This window comes from Eleutherodactylus coqui, chromosome 12 (assembly GCF_035609145.1).
Source record: "Eleutherodactylus coqui strain aEleCoq1 chromosome 12, aEleCoq1.hap1, whole genome shotgun sequence".
Classification (NCBI taxonomy): Eukaryota; Metazoa; Chordata; class Amphibia; order Anura; family Eleutherodactylidae; genus Eleutherodactylus; species Eleutherodactylus coqui.
In genome coordinates, this window is record NC_089848.1 from 101,216,842 (window position 1) to 101,243,352 (window position 26,511).

Here is a 26,511-nt window from a genome sequence, read left to right on the forward strand (position 1 = left end):
CACCGCATGCTCCCTACCAAACATCTATTATTTATTTATTTTTTTGCTATCTGGATGTAATGCTTTGTATATTGTGTTTTCTTTAGATATGAGTGTACACAGAGCTAGTTTTACTTGCAACATTACTGAAGTGTTCCCTTTTTCCCTACAGGTTCCCAGACTCATTCCGTGTAAATCATGGTTGACTATTACCAAGTGTTGGGAATCCACAGGAATGTCTCTGCAGACGATATTAAGAAGGCGTAAGTAGTACTTTTTGAATTCTGGGGATGATGGGGAGGTCCTCTTCTATTTAATTTTTCTTCCTTTTAGATAACCGAGGGCTAGAGATGAGCGAGCATGCTTGTCCAAGCTTGGTGCTCGTTCGAGTATTAGCATACCTGATGGTGCTCGTTACTTGAGTGAGTACCACGCAGTGTTCGACCACCCTCCCAGCCCCCCTCCCTGCATTACCACTTCCTGCTGTGACGTGCCAGCGTGCGCACTTCCACAGCAGTATGTGGCTGGCTGAGAGAGAGAGAGAAAAGCTCTCCCCCCGGTGGGTCCATTGCAAAAATGTTCGGGTCATTGACTTCTATGGGGTTCGTTACTCGACTAGAGCTCTCGAATATTACGAAAAGCTCGACTCGAATAACAAGCACCCTTTACGGAAGCGTATATGCAAAAACATGCTTGCGTAGCTTCAACGTTTTCGCTGTGAACGATGCGCTTTTGAGTGCAGTTTGCATGCTGCGGTTTTTCGCATGCACAAAGAGTAATGAAGGCTAACGCATTGAAATCATTGGGCTCTATTCTCTGCGTTTTGTGCGCATAAATGCGCTCTTGTGATGGGGCTGTAATTGTGTTTACAAGAGCAACAGCTTTTTATGAACAAACAGTAGTGCATATTTACTAATCCGGTCTAATAAACAGTGTAAACTTACTACCGAGCAGTCTACGCCTACGACATCCTGTTCATCGGTCACACGGCTTAAGAGCAGCTTGGTCCCCTCCAGCTGTCTGCTAAAGAGAAGCCTAGCTTATTTGGCATTCGGGGAGCCTCTTCGTACTCGCCCAGTCCCTCGTTCCTGCGTTGTCCACCGGCAAAGTCAGCGCACATCAGCAGCTTTAGGCCTAAGGGCGCATTTTCATTGCAGAATCCAGAGCAGACGTCTGCCTCCGGATTCTGCAGCAAATACTGCCCATAGACATGCCAAAAGTGGAAATCGATTGTGATTTCCCCCACCCCCACCTCTTAGGCCGAATGCCCACGGACGGATTATCGCTGCGGAAATTACGTTCAGACAACCGTTCAGGCATGCTGTGTAAAACGAGTCTTTCATGCCCACAAGTGGAAATCTGCTTGGTTTTTTTCCCCCCCGCCACCCCTAACTGCTCATGGTGGAGATTTGCAGCATGTTCCAAATTGTGTAGAAAACCGCATGCACGGCTTCCATTGCAGTCAATGGAATCCCTCTTTTCTTGCAATACTCTGCACTGTGGGCACAGCGGAAGTATCGCAAGAATCCGCATCCTGCTCGTCGGCTGACACTCTTGTGGCGGATACGGAATCCGGCCCGGCCGTGGGCATGAGCCCTTAAATGAATAGCTGGTATAGATGTGTATATAAAAAATAACTGCGTACTCATTTTGGTGTGTTTGTTTGAACCTTGTAGGTACCGTAGATTAGCTCTCAAGTGGCATCCCGATAAAAATCCTGATAATAAAGAAGAAGCTGAGAGGAAGTTCAAAGAAGTTGCAGAGGCCTATGAAGTCTTATCAGATGGTAACCCTTCTGTCATTTTCCTATTCTAACCTGTTTTGTGGCCCTTTCACACGGGCTGAGAAATCGTTCACATGAGTGAATGACACACTTCGCGTGTTCGCTCATGCAGCCAGTTTTTATGCATGCAGATAAATCGTTTACATTTCGCTTGATCAGTCTTTCATTTCCTGTACCTGTGAATGGACGCTGTTTATATCTAACATGCGAACGATTACTGTGCAAATTTTAAAAAAAACTTTCATAACAGTAATATTTCTGTAAAATTAAACCATTATGATTACACTGGAAAAGCTGAATAATAGCCATGCATCTCATTTTCAAGTTAACCACTTAGTGACCAAGCCTTTTTCTGTGTTAAAAAATCATAACTTCTTTCTTTATCCGTCGCTGTATGAGGGCTTGTTTTTGCGGGACGGGTTGTATTTTTCAATGGTGCTATTTAACGTACCATATAATGTACCGAAAAACTTTTTTAAAAAGTTCCAAGTGCGTCCTGTTTCTACGGCCCACAAACTGCAGCAAAAATGGCATAACTTTATTCTATGGGTCAGTACGATTACTACGATACCAAACTTATGTAGGTTTATTTGTTTGTTTTTTTGCTGTACTATATTTTTTTTCAAAGACATTTAATTTTCTAAAGATTATTATCTGCTGTCTTCTGCGGGCAATTTTTAAAATTTTTCCATCCACATGGTTTTGCAAGGTCTTATTTTTTGCAGGAAGTCCTGCAGTTTGCAGTTAGTACCATTTTGGAATACATATGACTTTTTGATCACTTTTTATTGCATTTCTGGCTTTCTTAAAAAAAAATATTTTTTTTTTGCGACGTTCACAGTGCGGGGTAAATAATGCATTACTTAGAAAAATCGGATTTTTACGAACGCAGTGATACTAAACATGTAGTTTTTTTTTAGTTTTTTTTTTAAATTTTTTGTTTAGTCTAACCAATGACCAGTAAAAACACAGATCATTAATTACAATTTACAGGTGAATGATATATTCCGCCACGTGGAAACATACCCTATATGTTACATAAACCTACCCATATAGTGTTCAGTCAGCATGCACTGTGCAACAGTGATTGCGCACCCATTTCACAGTCTCTTTTGTTTTTATTAAGCAGGTTAAGGGCGAGCCTACTGGATTAATTGTATAGGCATAATTCCAAAAAATACAATACATCGGCAATTGGATTACATTATTCCCCATAATTGGGAAAACCTTATGTGGCAGAAAAAACAGATATCATATTTGAATTCAGCGCAGTAAAGTTACTATGATAGATGGATGGATTATATATATATATATATATATATATATATATATATATATATATATATATATATATATATATATATATATATATATATATAATCAGAAACAAAATGTGGTGTGTGTGTGAATGCAAAAAAAAAGAAAAAATGAATTGTCATTGAATCGTTAGTGCAGTGTAAAGATGGCTATCGTTCAGATTTGCACGATCAAACGTTCATTTTTTAAATATATTTTTTAATGCTTGTAGGAAAATTAATATATAAATTTTTTTTACTAGTATACATAGTTATTTTGTGGTTTTTGTTTTTTACTTTAATTTGGGTCACTGTAAGGGACTTGAACTTGGAAAAGGGATAACCAGCTGATCGATGGACCAAGGTCAGCCATGTACACTACCGCTTCATTCATTTGGGGATCTTCAGGAACCTAGTTCTCAGGAATGGCGTTGGTTCCAGCAGTTGGCTCCCCCAACGATCAGCTAGTTATTCCCTATATACAGGATAGTGGATAACTTTAATCCATTTTAAAGGGGCCGTCTCGCCAATTTATGTAGGTAGTATAATGATTCTACCACTTTACTTTAATAGTTTTCCAGTGGTGTAACTATTGATGACCTATCCTCATTATACGTCATCAGTAGTTGATTGGGAGTTTGATGTGAGGGCTGTCAGCCTGTGCACTACTTTCTCTCTTCTAGCACATTTCTAATAAGTCTAATTTATTTATTTTTCTTTTTAAGCCAAGAAAAGAGATATCTATGACAAATTTGGAAAAGAAGGCTTAACAAATGGAGGTGGTGGTAAGTACATTAAAAAAATTGTTTCATCACAGATTTTCAAGAACTGCATGATGTAACCCATTAGTGAGGAGTCTTAATGCTGTATTTAAACATTTGTTTCTAGCTACTGTTTTATACTTATTATACTGCCAACAATGTAGTTGTGTCTGATTTAATCTTTATGCTTTTAACTGTCCCTTTTTAGGTGGAAGTCACTACGACCATCCATTCGAGTTTGGCTTCACATTCAGAAGTCCTGATGATGTCTTCAGGGACTTCTTTGGAGGAAGAGATCCATTTTCTTTCGACTTCTTTGGTACAGTGTTCTGGTTTTGCAATGTTTTCGCTGTTTCACTTTTAGCTTGTTACTTTTGCATTAAACTTTAAATCTAAAAAGCCTGAGTATTATAAAGACTTTCCTAAAGGGAAGTGTGTAGAGACTGAAAGAAATCTCTCAATGAAGCACTCTGATGGTCGGTTGCTCTATCCCATGACAAGTGTCTGTCATTGCCAAGGGTAACTGCATCAGATCTGTGTATGTCATGGAGGTTTAGGGGATGTGATTAGCTGTGTGGGCAATCAGCTGATTAGCAGAGGTCCAGGATAGTGGATCACTGCTGATCAAATATATTGATGACCTATCCTTAGGGCAGATCATCAGTAGTTCAGTTCTAGAAAATGCCTTTAGCCTGGCGAATGTGTAGTTCAACTACAAATCATAATTGGTTCTTGCTGACAGTTCAATGCAGAGCTGCGGATGTAAGAACTTGTTTAACTTCTTGTATTTACAGACATTTAATTTTTTTTTTTTTTGTCCATTTTGCTCTAGATGACCCCTTTGATGACTTCTTTGGTAACAGAAGGGGCAACAGAGGAAGCCGTAGGCCTGCAGGAGGTTCCTTCTTCTCAGCTTTTGGAGGCTTCCCTAGTTTTGGTCCAGGCTTTTCTTCTTTTGATTCAGGTATTTAAGATGTATAGCAGTTCTTGTGTTTTTCTTTTTTGTTCTTTTCTCTTCTGCATGTTTAATTTCAGTGGTAATTTACCCCCCTCCCCCTTCCAGTTTGTTCTTCCATATGGAGAGTGCAAAGTAACTTTATGCATTTATTTTCGTGTGCTTTTTAGTTAAATTTATGCCGCATGGTTAAAAGTAGACATGGGCGCTCCTAATTCAGCTATAATTGCTGTATGCTTTAACTTGCCTGAAGTTTAAGAGGTTTGCGAGAAGCACTCTACTGCTTTCGCTTGGTCTGTTTTCAGCAAAGCTGCTTTACTGAAAGGCAGTTTACATCATAATACTTGGTCCAATCTACAAACTTTTTCCCTATCCCCAAGATATGAAAATACGAGAAAGGGAACGTGGAGCAACCATGGGGTAGAGGGGTCTAAGATGTAGAACCTGGAGCATTCCCACCCCACCCCCTCTCCCCTCTTGGAAGGTGTAGCCTACTTTACAAACTGTTATCCGCACATTTAAAACATATGGAATCGCAGAGAAGGGGGGAGGAAACGTTATTTTGGAGGGGTGAATATGGTGTGATGGTTGGATAACATTTTTACCAAAAAAAAGCTTAGCTTATTGATGAGAACCAACTCATCGCGTCTCGACGTGTATGAACCTCTTCCTCGGTACTTGCTGGGGATGCACTACACAAATGTATGTACAACTAGAATGGGATAGGGAATGGCTGGAAGGTAGAACATAATCCAGGTGTGAAGTATAAGAAAGGGGAATAACAAATAAAAAGTATATATATATAATTCAATAACATACAGAATCAATTGAACCGCTAGCATTAAGAATGCAAAAATCATAATGATGAAGTCACTTTTTTTTTAAATGGTAAAGGCCCATTTACACGGGACGACTGTTGGGCCAGCGATACCCGACACTCGTCCCTGTGTGTCCGCGCTCCTATGCTGTCACACGAGAGCTAGCAGAGCTGTCTGTTTCACAGAACGGCCAGCAGGGGGGCAGGGCAGTGCAGGAGATTTCTCTCCCCTCGCTCCCCTGCCCCTCTGCATTGAGATAACACAGTGGCTGTTCCATCCTTCAGTTTAATCAGTGGCAGTTCAGTAGTAAACAGCTGATGTGTTATCTCAATGGAGAGGGGCGGGGAGCGAGAGGCGAGAAAGCTCCTGCACTGCAAAAAGAAACAAGACAATAAAATAAAATGGTTTTTAATTTATCCAAACAGAATCCGAATGTAGTATTTTAAGCAAGGGTTTATCTTTTTGTCTTAAATAAAAGATCGAATGGTTTTAATTTGTATATAGAGCTTAACAGATTTATCAGGAAAGTTTCCATTACAAAGACCGGTCAATGAGAAAATCCTTCATACTCCACCAACCGTAATGTCTCATGATATAGCAGAAATAAAGAAAAAGAATCCCAACTTTTGGTTTCAGTAGTTGCCGCCTTCTTTTGTAGCAGTCAGTCAGTTGCCAGGGAATATTTATTGTCCTTATCCACTTGATCCTTAGTGGTTCCACATTTAAAGACAAATAATTATGGGAGCCAGGACTTTGTGAAGAATTTCCCTTTTGACTTTATTCAGTGTTTGTTACATCAGAATAGATCCATATAACGGAGAACTCATTTTAGCTTCTTTCCGAAGCCTTGTTCACCTCATACAAAATCTTGCTTGCTTACTTCCTTTAAAAACATTACTCATTAAAGGGGTTGTCTCACGAAAGCAAGTGGGTCTATGCACTTCTGTATGGCCATATTAATGCACTTTGTAATATACAACGTGCATTAAATATGAGCCATACAGAAGTTATTCACTCACCTGCTCCGTTGCTAGCGTCCCCGTTGCCATGGTTCCGTCTAACTTCGGTGTCGTCTTGCTTTTTTAGACGCGCTTGCGCAGATGGATCTTCTCCCTTCGGCTGGTCTTGGAAGCATTGGCGTTTTGGCTCCGCCCCCTTGTACGCGTCATCGCGTAGCTCCGCCCCATGGCGTGTGCCGGTTCCAGCCTCCTGACTGGCCGGAATCGGCACGTGACGGGGGCGGAGCTACGCGATGACGCGTACAAGGGGGCGGAGCCAAAACGCCGATGCTTCCAAGACCAGCCGAAGGGAGAAGATCCATCTGCGCAAGCGTGTCTAAAAAAGCAAGACGACACCGAAGTTAGACGGAACCATGGCAACGGGGACGCTAGCAACGGAGCAGGTGAGTGAATAACTTCTGTATGGCTCATATTTAATGCACGATGTATATTACAAAGTGCATTAATATGGCCATACAGAAGTGTATAGACCCACTTGCTTTCGTGAGACAACCCCTTTAAGGAACATGTGATTTTTATTTTTTTTTAACACCTTCTAGTAATATACATTGCATATGCCATAGGTTAACCCTCTCTCCAACAAGGGGAAACCATTTAGCGGTACGATCAACCTTTGCTTATAGTGCGATGAATGCTTTTATCCAAAAGCACAGTATGTTCGTTTTGTCATTTACTGAAGTACCTACTTCTACTTGGCTACTATAATTGAGATGTAATATACATGTTACATTGCATATTTTACCTTCTATGTCTGTAAATCCACTTTAAAAATTACCATCTTGTATAGAATTGTTAAACAAAGATAATTGCAAAAAAAATTTCTTTTCTCTTTTGAGGCCAAAGTCACCATGTAGCCCTAGCCGAAAAGTCTGACCCAAGCAATCCATTTGCTTCCCAGTCTCCCTAAAAATCTTATATAAGTTCACTCATGCCACTTAAGTTCATGCAGACTTAAACTTTTCTAAAACCCCAAGAACTAAAGCTGCAAAGAGAACTCCACGATCCAGATGCTATTAAACATGAATTCAGAGTTTCAACTGTCCTGATGAGGTGCAAGGTCTGATTAGATATGCAGCTGCTCATATGGTTAAGGGTCAACAAGATTGGCACTTATCTCCTGGGCCTTCTAAGCATGCCAACGTATTAAAAAAATGAACGATTAATACGACTGCTCGTCCCCATAGAGCGGTCATTGGTCAGTTGCATGTCTCCCTGTTTACATAGAGAGACATACAGCTGACCAGCGCATACTCATGTACGTTAGTTTGTTGGCTGATAATTGGGCAATGAAGAAAGCACTTTTCCCGTGGGGGAGGGGGGGGGACACCTTCCCCCTCTTTACATGTGACAATTGGATAGCGCACATTGTCTATCGGTATGACAATAAGATGAGGAAAGACTATGTATCGCCCTGCGGGAGTCACTTGAAGGCCGTACAGGAGGAAGCTGTGATCTGTCACTTGTAGGTTAACTACCACCCACACCTTAAAGTAGTCATGTACATCTGTGATGGTGAAGGGTTAAAAAAGAGACCCTATATTTATGTACAATGTTATCTAAAGTTGATTGAGGACATTAACATTTTATTTTTAAAACCAGGTTTTACTTCTTCTTTCGGTTCCCTTGGACACGGTGGTTTCACGTCCTTCTCCTCCTCTTCGTTTGGTGGTTCTGGAATGGGCAACTTCAAATCTGTATCCACTTCGAGCAAAATGATAAATGGCAGGAAAATTACTACTAAGAGGTGTGCTTACTTTTCTAGTTTATTGCATCTGTTGTGGGCAGCGTATGCCTTTGAATCCAGTGTGCAAAGCTCTGTACTCTCTGGCATCATGCTTCTTTGCTTTGATGGGGTATGACGCATCTATTGTGACCAGTCATTGGTTATCCTCTTTTCTTCCTGGAAAAAATAGTGCGGCATGCTACATTATTCTGAACCTCCAAAAAGCAACAGAAGACTGACATAAAAGACCTAAGCGTGAACACGGCAGTACTAGCCGGTTTGCTCCCCACCTTCAGGGTGTAGCCCCACACAGCAGATTTAGTGTGGATTTTTTTCCACTGCGGAAAATCTGCAGCAAATCAGCTACAGGTCAGTGCACCCTAAAGGTCATACATGAGTAAAAGTGTCAGCGCAATTTCCTGGTCCAAGATTTAATTGTACGATCATTCCTGTGAATTGACTATAAATTATGTGCATATGCTGCATCTTCGCATACATGCATCAGATGTCTGCCTGGAACTCGAGGTGCCTCCCTCGTTAAGGCTCAGTATTGACAATAGCCTGTTCCTGTTTTCGTAGCTTGTAGTGAGAACGTGCCCGCGCTTTCAGATTGTTTTGGAATAAGCTGCCATGTGCACATGAGGAAATAACTCTATCTGGCCATTATATGACTTGTATTCTGCCTTCACCAGTTTTCGCTATCTCTGAGCTGTATTCCAAGTGTTAAGATAGGAGCTCCCAGTAGAGATAGAGGAAAAACAAACACTGCTGCAGACAAATGGTTCACATATTGTGTACAGAGGCTATTCTGCTAGTAAGCGTCCATAGCGAACCCCAGCTACAGGTTTCACCACCCATGTGGTGTAATCAGGCAATTGAATGCTACGGACACCCTTTTGGGAGGCAAATTTTTCCTTTGTCATCCCAAGACATGCATTTAAATGAAAATCTCTTTATAGGAGGGCTTAATTTAAAAATAATTTGCACCATTTCTTCTGCCGCTTCTACATATCCCTTTCTCAGCTAATGAAGGAGCATCCTCTACTCCTTTTTTAAAACACTCATCCGATAAGCTTTAGGCCTCCTTCCCACGAGCGTGACGGGGTCCGCCGCGTAATATTACGCAGTGAAGCCCGTCACGGCGCCCCCCAGAGCCCCTATACTTACCTGCGGGAGATAGCGTGAAATCGCTTCCCCGCCCACCGCCGCCGCGTCACCGCCCGTCACCGCCCACCACCGCCGCGTCACCTGCCGTGTCATGTGCACGGCCGGCCGTGTCACGTGACGCGGCCGGCAGCGTCATATGGCGTCATATGACGCGCGGCGGTGGGCGGGAAAGCGTTTTTTCACGCTATCTCCCGCTGGTTACAGCGGGAGATAGCGTGAACGGACGGCTTCCATTGACTGCAATGGAAGTCGTCAGTGCGTACAGCCCGTCCTCACCCGCAGAAAATAGAGCATGCTGCGGGTGAGGACGGGAGAAATCGCGGTGCGTAAATCCGCGGTGGAATTACGCATCGTGAGCATTGTGCTATTAGGTTCAATAGAACCTAATAGCTGCGGGCAACGCAGCGGATTTTCGCCGCGAATTACGCGGCGGAAATCCGTTCCTGGGAAGGAGGCCTTAGGCGTCCTTCACACGACAGCATGCGTCCAATTGCGGCTAAACGATGTGTGAAAGAAGATTAGCTGGTATCAAGTCCACATCTAAATTGGCGTTTTCTTGTCCATTCACACGGGTGGCTGCTTCGTATTGGCAAAAAAAAACAAAAACCGCAGCTCAAAATTCCCTCTGTCGGCAGAAATCCTCAGAATGACTTCTAATTAGAGATGAGCGAACCTACTCATTTCGAGTAATTACTCGATTGAGCACCGCGATTTTCGAGTACTTCAGTACTCGGGTAAAAAGATTCGGGGGGCGGCGCGGCGGCGCAGGGGTAGCAGCGGGGAACGGGGGGGGGGGCGCTCTTTCCCTCCCCACTCCCCGCTGCAACCCCCCACTCACCCACGGCGCCCCCCTCCCCGCGAATCTTTTCGCCCGAGTAGGTTTGCTCATCTCTACTTCTAATGCTTAAAAAGAGACTGCTGTGATCTTTTCCCAGCGTTGGATAGTTCCATTGAAATCTATAGACGCTTCCAGCGTATCTCATTAAAAGATAAAGCATGACTTATTTCACGCAGTGTATAAAATCTGCTGCCGATGTCCTATCATTACCCCACCCCCCGGCGTGATTTTTTTGACACCGCTAAATCAGCCACTTATATATGTTCATGTGAATAAGCTCTTGAACTATACCACCGATCAGCAAAGCTCTTTGTGTGACCATTAAGATGTACAGCTGGCCTATGCGGATACTCATTAGCGGTGCTCCTGCTCCCGCCCCCCCTTTTCTTCCGCACGTGTTAATAAAAGAAGAAATTTGAGACTAGCCCCAATTTCCGGCACATGTGCACTGACCCAAGTATTTGACCCATGTAAAAGCATTGGGCTGCTGTTTTGATGTACAGTGATATGTAGAAGCTGAAGACAAATGATACAAAAGTTTTTAACTCAAATTCTTTTGCATGTATTTTAGGATTTGACTTATTTTTTGCATTTAGGATGCAAACCATGTCCTATAAAGAACGGTTAAAGGATCTGGGAATGTTTAGCTTGCAAATAAGAAGGGTGAGAGGAGACTTAATAGCGGTCTACAAATATCTGAAGGGCTGTCACACTGCAGTGTGCTCCCACTCTGTTTTCGTCCCCCGTCCCGCCCACCCTCGTGTGCTTTACTGTCCTCCCCACTTATAAGCAGCCGCCACCCACGGAGCTGTGATGGGAAGCTGTTCTATGCTCCAGACAGCTCCTTCCCTTTACAGTGCGTTCTGCCGTCACCAGACCCCATACACTGACAGGTCTCTCGGTGCATCTGGTGGTAACCTATAGGAGTGTTCAACCGATACACTGACAGGTTCCAGCAGCGGGCGCACTCTGAAGGGAAGAAGTTGTCTGTAGAACAGAACTGCTTCCCTTCACAGCGCCCAGGGACAGGAGTTGCATATGAGCGGGGAGGATGGCAAAGCACATGCGGTGATGGGACAGAGTAAGCACAGCAAATATAAAGTATATCTAATAGTTGTCGTCATACACTGTTATACACCACAAAACCCTTGCCTGTATCTGTTCTGTAGAGACACATCTGAATGCAGCACCCTCTACTGTTACGTTTTATCTTCACCTAGCTGTATATGTCACAAATGCCTAAAATTGTCTATTCTGTGTATTAAAAATAACAAAAACCAAACCTTGGCTCTCCTGGAAGTGTCCATATCCTTTAAAAGACAGAGCCTTTATACATACCTGTGAGTGTTTTGTTACCTCACTGTGGAAACCACACTATCTTTGACCACATACTTTGGGCAAAGGTTCTCTATTGAACCGGCCACCATATCAAAATAAACAAAGGAGAAGCAAGATCCATTCATACTCCTCAGTGGTGCACAACATAACTAATGCCGGGGCGTGCAAGACTGATTAGTTCCAGAACCTCTCCATCCAATTGCAGTTGTATAACTGATGAGCCTGATTTCCACATAAATACCTCTATAAAAACACACAGGATTAACCCTTTCCAATCCACTGCCTGACATACAAAGACATTATGATTTAAGGCTGTACAGCTCTGATGTTTGAAGACGTCCGTCAGGGTTCTCTTACTGTATATTGCCAGCCTCTCTGCTGTCGGAGCCTATCCAACATGTCACCTCATGCAGTACTGGCTCTAACCAGCAGATAGCGCCATTGTATAACAGCAGAAGAGTAAGCCCCCTAGGAAAATCAGGATACAAATTGGATTGGAAAGGGTTAAAATAACTTGCAAATATTTGTAATATTTATCAGCTATGTTTTAAGACTTGCATAATGTGAAGGGGTTTTCTTTCCTATATAGGATTTCATTGTTCATTTTGTGATTGGTCTGATTGTAGAAAGCATTTTTTTATCTCTGCCCCGTCACCTGATTGTCACTCTGTAACTCTCCTCTGTATATTGCAGTCACTTCCTTGCAATGCAGCATTATCTTGATGCTGAGATATTATCAATTTATTTTTGTTTGCTTTCCCCTTTTTCAAATCAATTTCCTGCTTCAGCACAGCATTAGTTGGAGGCTGTACCATTTCTACCTGCTAGGGGGACAGTTTAATAATCATTACCCTCTATATTCACCTATAAGTTAGACCATAATTACCCAGTCAGGACTATGAGCTGTGGTCTCCTCTATTATAACTGACAGGAGCTGTGTGATCATCAGTAACTGACAGGAGTGCTGTCTCCCCCTCTAGGCAGTCTCTGTGGTAGATCAATGTAACAACATCACACAGACTGAGAAATTGACTAGAAAATCAATACATAACCCCAAGTAGATCTGAACTGGTCAGAATTGAGATCACATGACTGTCATGAGAGAGACCAGAAGTTTCAGAGTCAGGAATAACTAAGCAGGATAACACTAGTTCACTTATACCGAGGAGATACAAGCACAAATCTATATAATAAGTCCTTTAATTTAATGCTTCACTCAGAGGTTGCATCTCTAATTTCCCATACAGAAAAGTGAACGGGCCGAGGGCCTCTAATATAGGGGTCATTCAGTGTGTAGTAGTACGCTTTTCTGTACCATTAGGTAATGCTGCATAAACTGTTTGTTTTTCTCTCTTTGAGCCATATATCTATCATCTAATGTCCATTTTGTAGGATTGTTGAGAACGGACAGGAGCGTGTCGAAGTGGAAGAAGACGGCCAGTTAAAGTCCTTAACAATAAATGGTAAGGAGCAGCTGCTACGCTTGGATAACAAGTAAATTCAACGCACGCATGTATCAGAAATATTAACCTAGACGAGCACCATTTGTGGATTATCAGGACATTTTTGAAGAAGTCTAAAGAACTTGTCTGTACGTATACTAAGACATAACTAAAAGGAAGCTCGTGGAGAGTTTCTGGTATTTGGCATAGACTCTCAGTTCAAATTTGGGACCACGCTTATAGGACCACACACTTTTTTTTCTTCTTTATAATGTATTTTATTCGTTGTCTTAATATCGTACGTTTCTGTGTGCACTTTTGCGTTTACCGTGAAAATTGCTGGCTGGGGTCACATTAGCACACTATTTTTTTTTTTTTTTTTCTCTTCCTCCTAAGACCTCCCTGGTAGCAGAAGGGTTAAATGAAAAGTGAGCCATGATATTTCATTAGTGGTTGGACAACAAAAAACTCATTAACAGCATGTATTGCTTTACTCATTTCGTTTAAAATGTGAACCGAGTGTTAGCTGTCCTACCCGCTATTAATCCAACTTTCCCAGCGACATGATCCACTGTGCGGACTCCTTCGTTTTCTTATACTAGAGGATGCTAAACAGATTTCCAGTGTCTGTATATTCAGGTTTGTTTTCTTATCTGTGCATGACTGCCGTCAGTTTCGCAGCCTTTTGACAGCTGTTGTGTAACTTTGCCGAGCAAGAAAGACCAATGAAACTTTTTTTTTTATTTAAATTTTTTTTTTTTAAATTTTGTCATTTGCTAAAAAGTTGGATTTGAATAAATGCTGATGTTTGTAGTGCATTCTTTTTTTTTATTCTTGGTGCTTGTAGCATTCTTGCGTCTGTGGGTAACTTTGGTCACGCTCACAACACATTTGCTTCTCGAGCAGGCACCTCACTTCAGCGTTACAAATAAAATGAGGGAATTTCTTCCAAACAGAATTCCCGGCTGCACCCTTTACCACTTGCTTCTGCTTCTCTTGTGTGAACTTCTTGATACCGTACCTCTCCGACCCAAAAAGTGGAGACATCTTGTTTGCAATAAAACAAAGTGTTCATCGTATTCCATTCCTTCAAAATCCTGCAACCAGGTTTTACTTTTTTTTTTTTAATAATTGGGAGCAGTATATTGGACGAGCATTAAAGAGGTTGTCCAGGTTTAGAAAAAAAAACATGGCGGTGCTCTTCTTAAAAAAAAAAAAAAAAAAAAAAAGTTAAGTGCCACTCCTGCCCGTGGCTTTTGCTTGAGTCCATTTACTATAGGGGAGCAGAGCTGCAATATCGGCTATAACCCATGAACAGTGCTAGCAGTGTTTCTAGAAGAAAGCGGTCATGTTTTTTAATTTTGGATAACCCCTTTAAGCCTTTTAAAAGTCTGTTGACTAATTGTAATCCTGGCACTGTCTCTTTAAAATTCCCACTCCATAGGGTAAGTGTGTACATTAGGGTGGCCCATAGTGATATGACAAAAAATAAAGTAGCAGCTATACAGCAAGACGCCTTCCCAATTTGTTACATCTAGTAATGTTAAAGTTTTAGCTTTAAATTCCAGCTACAAGATGGGGCTCAAAACTGATGTATAATGAGAAATGGCGCTAATTCGCAAGATTTCTAATTACACAAGCTATAGCATTAATAACAATTTGCTTTTGCAAAACAACCACTCTACTTTAAAACCTTAAGTATTGACAACGCCATTTGTCCCGACAATCTACACATTTGTGTTCCAAAAAAACCCCCAAACCCTCCAAATATATGAAAGTAGTCAAAATTACAACACAAATACTTGTCAGTCGGTGCTTGAGGAAATGACTGCCAACGACTTGGTCATCTGTGTTGGAACTGCCTTGCGATTTGCTTCACAACTTGAAGTAACAGTTTTTTTTTTTTCTTCATCAGTAAAAAGTCTGAAAATCCACGGTCTTTGAGCCCAACCTTGTTGTAAACATAAGAACCTGAAACTGCCCCAAATAGTTTGTTAAAAAGAAAAAAAAAAAGCGTCTTGCTTTTGTAGTTGAAAGTTGAGTTTTTCTTGGACCACCCTAGTGTACATGGACTGTTGAGGCCTCTCAAGGTCTCCTCTGTAAGCAGGCCCCATGTCTCCTTGATGTGGGTGACCTGCCTATGTCATCCACAAGCCGCTCTAAATCTTGATGTGCATGTTCAATACTACATAATGTGTTTGCCCACAACATGGCAAAAGCAACTGGGCGTGCATCATTCCCAGGATGCACGAGAACGGATTCGGCTTGGGGAAGATGTAGTCACGTCCTAATCAAGCGGAGAGTGGTCGCACTTACCCTGACCATTGTAGCCACCTAAGGTCTCTGTTGTATGTCCACTGGCCCTTTTGGACCTAACTGCAGTTGTAGCAAAGTTCAACTTGCCACTTAAAGGGCAGGTTTACTGTCTAAAATGTGATAGTTCCGTGGCTCACTTTGTACCAGAGAACTGGCTGTCTTGGCTTGTGCTACATTTATATTGTTTGTAGACCCTGTCAGGCATTTGACTATGTAGCCAACAAAGGGGCACCGGGCTTAAATCGACCCTGTGTGCCAGAAATTACGTTTTCTTTGGCACAATTTTTGCTGCAAACTAATGTGGTAAAAAGTTACACTAAACCGTAAAAATGCACCCGATTTATCATTCAACGTGAGACACTGTGATAAATCCGGTGCACTTAGACTGTTTTTAGTTTTAAGTCGGTTCTGTCTAATTACTAGACAGTGTTACTATCGCACATTGGGGCAGATTGACTATGGCACAGGACCTTGTGTTGGGTTAAAGTTTGCTACATCTGTTCCTTACAGAGGGGAAATTCTAAAGGTGTTTTCTAGAGCAATGCCAGGATTATGGTTTATAAAAGAAACCGGTTTGAAAAACTAGTAGCAGTATATGTTCATCCTTAAGTATTACCTGGCGACAGGTTCACTTTTACTGTACGATGGGGAAGAATAGTTGGGAGATCCCTCTTCATTTGTTGAAGACTTGCAATCAAGATCTTTCCATGTTTCCTGCTTGGTTACACCAGGTCTCTTGCACACCACCTCGGCTATGAGAGGTTCTGTTACAACACTAATATCTAGTTCTAGAAGTCCATTCAGAACCTCAAGAAACCAGTAATGTACTAACGATTCCTAATTATCTGAAATGCATAGATTTCCTGTATTCATCCTGCCATGTTGTATTAGAACGCTCGTATTTTCAATTAAGAATTATTCCAAGTTTTACTGGTTTCTTAAGGCGCAAAAGGTTTGTTTTTGAGGAACTGTTCAACCCTCTGACAACGGGATCAATCCTACTTTTTCACATTTTAAAGGGAATGTGTCATCAGAAAATTAAACATTTTGTTAGTAATAATTTAGACAAATGGTATTTTTGTCACAATTTGTATAAAAAAAAAAAAAGTTCTCTGTAGAGAACGTCTGAGCAGTCATCTCACTATAATCAAAGGCAGGACCACAATGAGGGGATACCTAATAATCAAATCTATATCACAGGTGTTATCACAATAGGTGATGTCACAGCTCACCACCTCCCCCTCCCTGCACAGAGCATGACCAGAACACACACTCCCATTGCAGTCAATAGGTTAGCTCCTGCCCACTATGTCTATGGCCCATGAGTTCAGCAACAAAGCACCTCCTACATGCTATTTGCAGCTTAGGCAAGATGGCCGCCCACATAGTTGTGTACAGACAATAGAATTTTTAAAAATCTACAATCAGAAAATAAAAACGGAGTTTTGCTATCTGTTTTAATTAGCACAAAGGTGATACATTCCCTTTTAAATGTAGTGATTACAATGCAGGATCTCCAAAGTATGGATGTTCCCCTGCATGTAACATATACAGGTTTGAGACTTTTTTTTTTTTTTTTTGTGCAAAATACACCACTCAGTTTATTTCTACCCCCCCCCCCCCCTTTTTTTTTGGTTCAGTGTTTGAAAGGAATGAGGAATGGAGCTCTTATCGTAGACTGTTTGCCAAATGCATGGTTTATTGCACTGGTTTCACACAAAACACAATTATTTATCACAGCTAAAGGTCACTTTTTAAAGTTCTGCATTACTTTTATTGATGATTAAGGGGGGGGGGGGGCGGAGGTTATATTAGCTGCCATCCATCCTCTGTGCAGTTCTGGGATGGACTAGTTCCTGGGCCCGATTCTTCAGCCTTCCAAAAAAGGCTGCCACAATCTTCCAGCTGTGTAATGCAGATTGCATCAGTAGCTCGATGCATCTCATTCTGCTCCTGGCTAGTGCTGGCCGGTAAAAGCAGGTCTCGTGCTTTGGTAGACTTTAACACACTACTGTTGCACCGTTTTGCATTAGACATTCCTTTGGGATGGCATGGGCAGCCATGGAGAGGTGGTCCCATTTCTATCTGTTTTGCTACAGCTCTGTACATTGTACAGTGGTCTGGGTTGGTACTGCAGGCTGTTTCACTCATTTCAATGTTTGCACCACCAATCCAGGCCACTGCACAATGTACAGAGCTGCAGCAGAACTGCTGGAAATGGGACCACCTCTTTAATGGAAATGGACTAACATTTAGCCACGTTTGTGTTCACTTAGTTTTAAAAAGATTAATTAAAAAAACCACCTCCGAGGGCGCTCTGGTTTCATCATGCTACCCAGCATTTTTACAGCTCATGTCAACAGAGCCTTACACGACAGCCAACTTTACATTATCTTTTAGGATGCTACCCCTCCCCCTTCAGCAGAAAACGTCTTATTTATCGCCTCACTTGTCATCACCATAACTCTGAGAATAAGGCACTGTTGGTGCCAATTGTGATTTGGTGAAATGTTGCCTACATTTGAGGTCAATGCCCATGGAAGTGTCCTGAGAGTTATAGGAATAGCCTAGAAGTTTCTTTTTATTCACTGGCACCTCTAATTCGAAATAATGCCCCAGAATTATTGGGCCTCCCCACCGCTATCCTTACATCTAGTGCAGGCCCTGGAAGCGTATTGCTGGGGCCCGGAACTATGCCATAAGTGTGTTGGGTTTCCTGGAGTGTTCCTTTTTAATCATGTTAATGAAGTAAGTGTGTAGTCACCTGTTAGACAACCCCCAAAGTTCCAATGAGGGCAGGAGGAATTGTTCCTCAACTTCTTAATGAGTCATCTTGGAAAATCAAAACCTGAAAATGCTCGTTTTAAAGCACTTCATACATCAAATAAAGCAATATGTCAGCCTTGATCCATCTTCTTGGTCAAAACTACTGGCGTAGCAAACTGTAACTCTGTCCCCATCCCCTTCATCCAGAGCTAGACCATATGATTGGACCACTACCAAGAAGTGTGTACAACCATCTTAAAGGGTGCCTATTGTTTGAGTACTTTACTAATGGGATATTAACATCACTTATGTATGATTTCAGTGCACATCTTCGCTTCGGACTAATGCATCTAACACCATTTATGGCTATAAGGATTACTAACCTTGCACTTCTGTCAAAAGCTTTAAGTACTCCTCCGGTCATACTCTCCTGTCTGATCTGACATTGGATGTGGGGAGAAGGAATGGTACTGCTGAGCATGTAGTTACTAATCGCCTCACCTGATGGGTGATTATGTGGGAGAGTAAGCCTGGAGGGGTACTTTATCAAAAGTACTGCAAGGGGAAAGTGGAGGGGTTGTCCATGATGACCCATCACCCACCTTCCCTATCCTTTTGCATTGACCACTCTGCTTTCACTTTTGATAAGTTTCACCCAACGCATTTTATTTTTTCCTCAGCAAATGGTAACAAGCAATAAATAAATCTTCATACAGCGGCTGGACTGTACATGGAGAATGTCTTAATTTTTAATAGACGCCAGTTTTGTTGTAGATGGCTGGCAGTTTTTTTTAAGTCTTTTTTTTTTTTTTTTACCTTTTTCCTTTAAATTCCATTTAAAGCAACCCTCTGGTCTTGGCCCGAGACAAAATTCTTCCTGGTTGCAGGAGGGGTTTATGTATTACATCGCCAATGACCTCTGTGGTCCCATGGAGCCACTGGTTTCCAGATCATTTTCTGTCTTCCACATTGTTGCATTCTGCTGACTACCTGATGCAAACTGTGGATTGGTAGTGTTAGAGAGCAGGTGTTGTGCATCAGTTGTCTGATTGGTCAGTACTGCTCAAGTGATCATCGCTGGCCAATCGGAGCAGAGTGAAGTGCCTCAGACTACTGATGCACAGTGTACATTAAGTTGTTACACGTTGGAGGACTGAAAACTGCGCCTAAGAACCGGTGGATCCGAGAGGCAATCGCACAGTGGGTGGACAGCAGGTACTATAATTCTACTAAATTGTTCCAAGCCACATTTGTAGTAAAGGTGACTTCACACCTGCGTTGGGGATTCTGCTTTCCTGCTCCGTTTGGGGAGCAGGAAAGGGGAATCCCCTTGGCCAAACGCTTCTATGTGTGGACGGAACTGAACACTGCTGGGTGGACCCCATTGACTATAATGGGGTCTGTCCGCTCTCTACCCAGCTGCCCGATTCTGGGACAGAAGAAAAAACGCTTTTTCTTTCGGTATTTGCAGCCAAATCTGCAACAAACCCGGCTGGAGGTTCCGACACAGATGTGAAACCGGCCTTACAGGTTAAAGGCTTGCTTGCAATGCTTTACCACCCCCGTTTCAATAAAGAGCTTTACTGTACTTCAAACTAGGAAAATGCAGCCTTTAAAAGGTTACCTCTGGTGAGACATCGATGGCTTATCGCTGGGATATGCTATCAATATCCCATGGCTGTGAACCTCACTGATTGCGAGAACAAAGTCACAACTGCCTTTGGAAAGCTCCTGTCGCCTTCACTTAGGTTTTGCCACATGATTGACCAGTGGCCATTATAAGGCGGTCCAGGTAGCCTCTATTGATGAACAATAATATGCAATCAGTGCTTGTTGAGAGACAAGAACTGTAACTTCCCAAAAACTGAATAGATGGTTATAGAAAACAAAAGACTTTTGCTTGTAAACCATTTGCTTCTCTTATGAACCTCTAACTATAATTTTTAACTTTTTTTTCCCCTTTTGATCTCGCCCAAGATTACCCACTTCCTACTGAGACCAAGATATGCTACTATGCAACTAAGCAAAGTCCCAGCACTTCATGTCAGTGGTGTAGTGGTTTATGACTTTTTTTTGTTGTGCACTATAGCTAAATGCTTCATAACTAAAGGCCCATTCACACAGAGCGATGATCGCTAAAGGGCGATCGTTTTAGCGATAATCGGTGCGTCTAAACGTGTGGCCATCGTGCACTACTAGCTGATCGTTAAATTCAGTGCAACCTAAAAATCGTTGTTCTGGCCTTATCAGCAGTTCTCCACGGGGAGTGCTGATAGCATTGTTTCCCTGTAGAGCACAAATGATCTGAGCGCAGATAAGAGCCCTCTGTCTTACAGTGACCCTCCAGATTTGGGAAATAATTCTGTCCAGGACCAAAGGGTGCAGGACGTGTATTACCTGTACTTTTATCTGCTCGGCCATCCCTCTGTGCCGTTGGTTCTGATTTCTGTTTTCAGGTGGCCACCATAATTTTCTAACTACACTTTTTGCTCTACTTTGATTTGGCCAGTGCTAATCACTTGAGTAGCACTGGCCATTCACAGTCACTTACAGTGCATTGGCAGTGTTAGGACTACACTTAAAAGTTTACCTGCTAATTAGTCTAAATACAGTGGCAGCCATCTTGGATGTCCAAAAGTTGAAATCTGAACCAGTGGAAAAGAGGTCTTAAGTGAGAATCGGGTATGGATAATAAGTTCCGGTATCGAAATTTTGGCCCTAAACCGAAAGGTCTGTTTTAATATATTATAATTTTATTTTAATTTATTTTATTTTTTTAATGGTACCTTTCTTAGGGCTGCTTTTATACATTATTTTAGTAGAAATTTTTATTTATTTTAAATCAACCTGGTCTATTTCCATAAAACTGTTATCTTTTGAAAGGGTTGTACTAAGAGCACCACCCCAGTTAATATGACCCATTAACCCCTTAGTGTTTTTTACGTCCTGCTGTTGCAGGACTTGTATGGAGGGAGATGTCGCCGCTATCTCCCTCCATACAGCGCAGGCATCAGCTGTTTATTACAGGCAATAGCCGCGAACGGCCGTTCGGCTTATCGCGGCTATTAACTCTTTAAATGCGGCATTTAAATCTCCCGTACTCCCCCCCCCCCCCCCCCCCCCCCCCCCCCCCCCCCCTGGGGAGATCAAGGGAGCCGTGCAGGTGTCATGGCAGCCGGTGGTGTGGCTTGATAGACTGCCTGTCAAGAAACAGTATGACTTAATGCTATAGCATTACGTCATACTGCAGGAGCGATCAAAGCATCGCTGGTTGTAGCCCTCTAGGAGAGCTAAAAGAAAATGGAAAAATAAGATCAATAAAGTTTTAGTAATTATAAAAAAAAAAAAAAAAAAAAAAGGAATAGTTCAAAAAACTCCCCTTTTGCCATATTTGCAATAAAAAAATCAAAATCATTAACCAAAAATACGTGTTTGGTATCGCTGCATCCGTAAAAGTCTGATCTATCAAAGTAATGTATTATTTACCCCGCACGGTGAACGTGATCCGGAAAAAAAAAAATTTGATCACCCTATCTCCGAGAAAAAAATGTAAAAAAACGATCAAAGTCAAGTGTATGCGAAAATGCTACCAACAGGACAATACCACACAAAATGAGCCCTCGCATAACTATGTCGACAGAAAAAAAAAGTTACTGTGTGCAGAAAATGGACCCAGAAAATTTAAAAAAATTAAATCTTAAAAAAAAAAAAAAAAAAAAATATATATATAAGTAGTACAGCAAAAAAAAATTTTTGGTATTGTAGTAATCGTACTGACCCATAGAATAAAGTTATCAGGTCATTTTTGTTGCAGTTTGTGCGCCGTAGAAACAGGATGAACCGAAAGATGGTGGAATGTTTTTTTTTTTCCATTTTTCTCCGCTTAGAATTTTTAAAAAGTTTTTCAGTACATTATATGGTACAATAAATGGTGCCATTGACAAATACAACTCATCCCGCAAAAAACAAGCCCTCATACAGCTATGGATAAATAAAGGAACTACGATTTTTTTAAAAAGAAGCAAAAAACAAAAATGGAAAAAAGCAAAAAAAGCTCCGGCACTAGGGGGTTAAAGCATATGAATATCAAAGTGGTGCCCTCCATTTACGGCCCAGAATGGAGAGCTGCTCAGTAAGGGCAGCTCCCCCTTCTGGCAGACCTTCTGCCGTTCTTCTATTACAGAATGTCCGTTCATGTGACTGACCCATGGCGGCTGCTGCAGTGGACATGTGGCCACAGCTTACCCTTCTCAATGACAGTTGATTACCTAGGGCTCTAAGAGCAGGACCTGGGGTGATCAGCTGTTTGCCCCGACTTCTGCATTCTCGAAGGGGTTGTACAAGTCGGCACGACCCTTTTTTAAGCTGCCTAAAATTGCATCCAGTTTGGGACCAAGTACAAGTGCTGATAAAATATGGGGCCCATGCTGCCATTAATCCTTGCATCTTATAAGAAGACTTTCTAGAATGCCTTGCTTATATTCGGACTGCTGTAATGTATCTTGAATGAATTGTCGTATTTGGTCCCAGACAAGCAATTGAGCCATTTTATAGCTTTTTCATACCTGCTTGAACCAATTGCAGTGGAGGCCTTTTGTCTTGATTTACTGAGGAACATTTACTTCTAAGTGTTGTAGTTCATGTGGAGCTTCAGTGTAGTTGGAGCAGGATCTCCACACTAGTGATCAATGTGGGATTTTGAAGCCGCTACAAGGTCATCCAGCAACTTTTGGAAAGGGAGCAGTAATCCAAGATCCATCAATACTAGACAGAGGTAAGTTTATTTTTCTGTTAATATTGATATGCCAGCTGATCTTACAGGCTACTTGTACTATCTGGTGCGTGAGCTAGTGACCCTACTTTTATCGGAAGCATTACATTCACTCTCTTATAATTTATTCCACATTTTTTACCTTCCATTTTTATCCTAGACCTGAAAGTGATTTTCTGGGCAAATGCTACTGGTCACCTGTCCTCAATAGTTGATCACTAGCAATCAGCTGATCACCCGGCCAACTTTCACTGCAGCGGAGTCAGAGCGGGACGTCTGTTGAGCCGAAAGTACAGTAGGCAGATTCGCTCTCATTGATTTCAATGGGAGCATAGCCACCTTTTATTAGTCTTCCCGCTGTAACCCCCGATGACAACTGGTTCTGCTTCCCTGACAGTGGGCAGGGTGATCAGCTGATTGCTGGGGATTTCCATTTGCCTGGAAACCCCCCCCCCCCCTTTTTTTTTTTTTAAAGTACTATAAATGGCATTATTTCTCAGCCAGTTAATCGATTTTAGGTTCTGTTCCATCACATCAGCATCATGATTTTTCATTTATAAAAAGACCCACAAGGCAGTGCCAACTCCATCTGACAGCGGGCACCTGCAGTTCCTGATGGACCTCACTGACTTTTATAATGGGTTTAGTCTTGGTTTCTGTCATTTTGACGGGAAAAATGACTCTGTGTACAACGCTGATTTTCCAGTCTGGTATGACCGGATCTGACGCAGATGTGAACGCAGCCTTTTGCACGAAACAAAACCCCAACGTTGTGTGCACACCATAGGTTGGTACACTTTGTATGTTCTTTAGGCCGGCCACACACGGCTGGGTCGGGTTCCGTATGCGTGAGCCCACAGCAGAATCCGACCCTGTGCGCAGCTGGCATCTGCGAGCACGTGTCTTCTCTTTTTCTGTACTGCGGATGGTCTGCACGGCGAGCCATCAGACATGCTCAGTAAAGTGTGTTTTGTTTTTTTTCTCTAAATCCCTGCTTTTCTCAAGCCGTCGCTAGGCGATTGATGCGGGTAGTTGCAATCTTTCCGCAATGTCATTGCCAAAGGGCCACGGGTTGGACAGCTTCCATTAAGTAAATGGGAAGCAGTCTGTGTGGAATCCGCACTAAAATAGAGCATGCTGTGACTTTTTTTTTTTCTTCTCTCCAGCGATTGCTTTCCACTCTTGTGAAGGAAGCAGCAGATCGCTATAGGAAGTAATGGGCGGTATTTGCAGTGGATTTATGGTGCGGACGCAGACTACGGATTCCACAGCAAATATCCGCCTGTGTACAGTAGCCCTACGTGGTATAAAGTTAACTGCCAAAAATATCAGCTTTACCATACAGCGGCCACTGTGATTAATTTGACACTCAAGTGTAGTTGCAGATCACCGGTTCCATAAAAAAAATACATTATGGAATAGCAAGAAAAAGTAGTGCGTGGGTAAATTCATCTTAAACCTGATGTCCAGCTGCTTAAAAAAAATTCCCAATGCTTTAAACTAATATAAGAATACCCCCTCGGTCCTATTCTGATGCTTCATGCGGTCCCCTGCTTGTTGAAACACTTTTTGATCCTTGTTGATATAGACATGTGACTGCTGAAGCCAATCAGGCCGTTGCAGCAGTCACATGTTCATGTCGGTAGGAGTAAGGAAGTGAAGAGGCATGCATAGGACCTTAAGAATTGTCAGATCGACATCGGTGAAGGATCAGTAATTGTGAGTACTACTACTTAGTTTAAACTATTTTGAAAGCATTCTAAGACCTTTTAAAAAGAAGTGGCTGGACATGCCCTTTAAGGAGGTTGTCTGGGACTCTGCTGTTGATGAACTAATCCTCAGGATAGGTCATCAATAGTTGAAAGGCGGCAGTCTGCCACTCGGAATAACCATCCATCAGCTGTTTGCCAGGTCCACTGTCATTGGGAACAGAGCCAGCAGCAAACTACTCTGGCCATAGTGCAGCAGACTGGATTGGTATTGCAGACGCAGATCCCATTGAATACACTGCAGTGTAGTTGAAGCTGTCTGCTACTAGCTTCAGCAGCAATGACATCTGTACCTATATGAGCTAATCGGCTGGGGTACCGAGCTGAGGAACCCAGCTGATCAACTATTGATGACCTGTCTGGAGTATAGCTCATCAATAACAAAGTCCAGGGCAACCCCATTGAAGGCTATGGGATACTTCTTTGCATGTGAAAAATCAATATACACATCTCTTAAGTACCCTCCTAAAACTGGTGCACTTACCAGTTTTCCTTCTCATGCATTTAGAAAGCTTCATACTTGGTTTGCAGGCTCCCCTACATTTGTTTCTGGCCTGGTGTTGATCCCAGCACTGATCAGCTGGTCTCTCAGGAATGCACACAAGCTCGGCTCCCCTTCCACTCTCTTTTCAGAGGCTGTGTAGCATAACCACGCCCACTGAGTACCGCACAGCTAGAACTCCCTGTCTATCTCCTCCCCTCTCTGACTAAGGGTGCATTCACACGAACGTATATCGCCTCCTCTCCGCCCTTCTGCACTATTTGCAATGATAGGTGGCGGAATGGGGGCAGGGCTAAGGTCCGTTAATTAGCCCCGCCCCGTCCCGCCTTTCCCCATTGCAAACAGTGCAGAGGGCCGGAGAGGGGGCGGGAGCTCAGTTCCTGCTCCTGGCTCTTCCATCTCCCCCCTCCCCCCTTGCACACGAGGACAACGTATATCGGCTCGGCGTGAAAACCGAGCCGATATACGTTCGTGTGAATGCAGCCTTACTGTTAGCAGTGAAGGAGAACAGGGCCAAGAGCAGATCGTTTACCGGGAGTGAATTAGAGCCCTCTGTAATAGTAGTTTCTCTGTCTGACCTGTTAGGGGAGGAGCTGTCAGTTTATTCTTGACAGAATTTGTCAAGATTTCAGTCTGCAGTGCCTTAGAAAACAATACAAGCATAGCAATGAAAGAAAAAAAAATGTGAAGGTGAACATGGCTTTTAAGTGCAGTATTCAGCCAGAATTGCATAGTATATATTATATATTCAGGAGGTGTAAGGGGCTTTTGTTACTACCCTCTAGTGTAATCCGTTTGCCCCACATCTCCCTCGGAGAGCTTAGTTGACAAGACGTTTATTCCAATAAAATATATAATTGGTGCTTAAAGGCCATCTACTGTGTGGCAGCATATGCAACCTCTAAGGCTGAATTACCTACCCCACAGCCTACACACAACGACTAAAGTTTTAATTAGGAAATTGATGTACGAAACAGCAGAAGTTTGTACTTCTTAGGTTAACTAACCTCATCACTGCGGCACACTTGCTAAATTAGCTAAATTGCTATCACCAACCTATCATTACTAATTGGTAATCCCTACATGCGGATAAAATGGCCACAAGTTCAGGGCATAAAATATAATTATGTAATCTTTCGTTAAAGTCTTCAGAATGTGACGTACTTTGAAGGCCTGTATGGAGTTTACTGTATTTTTAAGCTACTGTAGCAGCATACTGTTTGTTCCTTCAAACGCCTACATTTTGCAAAAAAAAGTCACCAAGACCTT

General features: G+C 42.4%; 1 protein-coding gene across 1 annotated transcript in view; it reads left to right on the plus strand.

Moving 5' to 3' along the window:
• The window catches only part of DNAJB6 (DnaJ heat shock protein family (Hsp40) member B6), a 99,222-nt gene that overhangs the window by 39,937 nt on the left and 32,774 nt on the right, over positions 1 to 26,511 (plus strand). The window contains exons 2-8 of the mRNA XM_066585226.1: positions 152 to 242; positions 1,656 to 1,765; positions 3,783 to 3,842; positions 4,027 to 4,137; positions 4,651 to 4,782; positions 8,210 to 8,354; positions 13,069 to 13,139. Of these exons, the coding sequence (XP_066441323.1) occupies positions 178 to 242; positions 1,656 to 1,765; positions 3,783 to 3,842; positions 4,027 to 4,137; positions 4,651 to 4,782; positions 8,210 to 8,354; positions 13,069 to 13,139 (694 nt within the window). The 5' untranslated portion in view covers positions 152 to 177. The remainder of the gene's footprint in view (positions 1 to 151; positions 243 to 1,655; positions 1,766 to 3,782; positions 3,843 to 4,026; positions 4,138 to 4,650; positions 4,783 to 8,209; positions 8,355 to 13,068; positions 13,140 to 26,511) is intronic.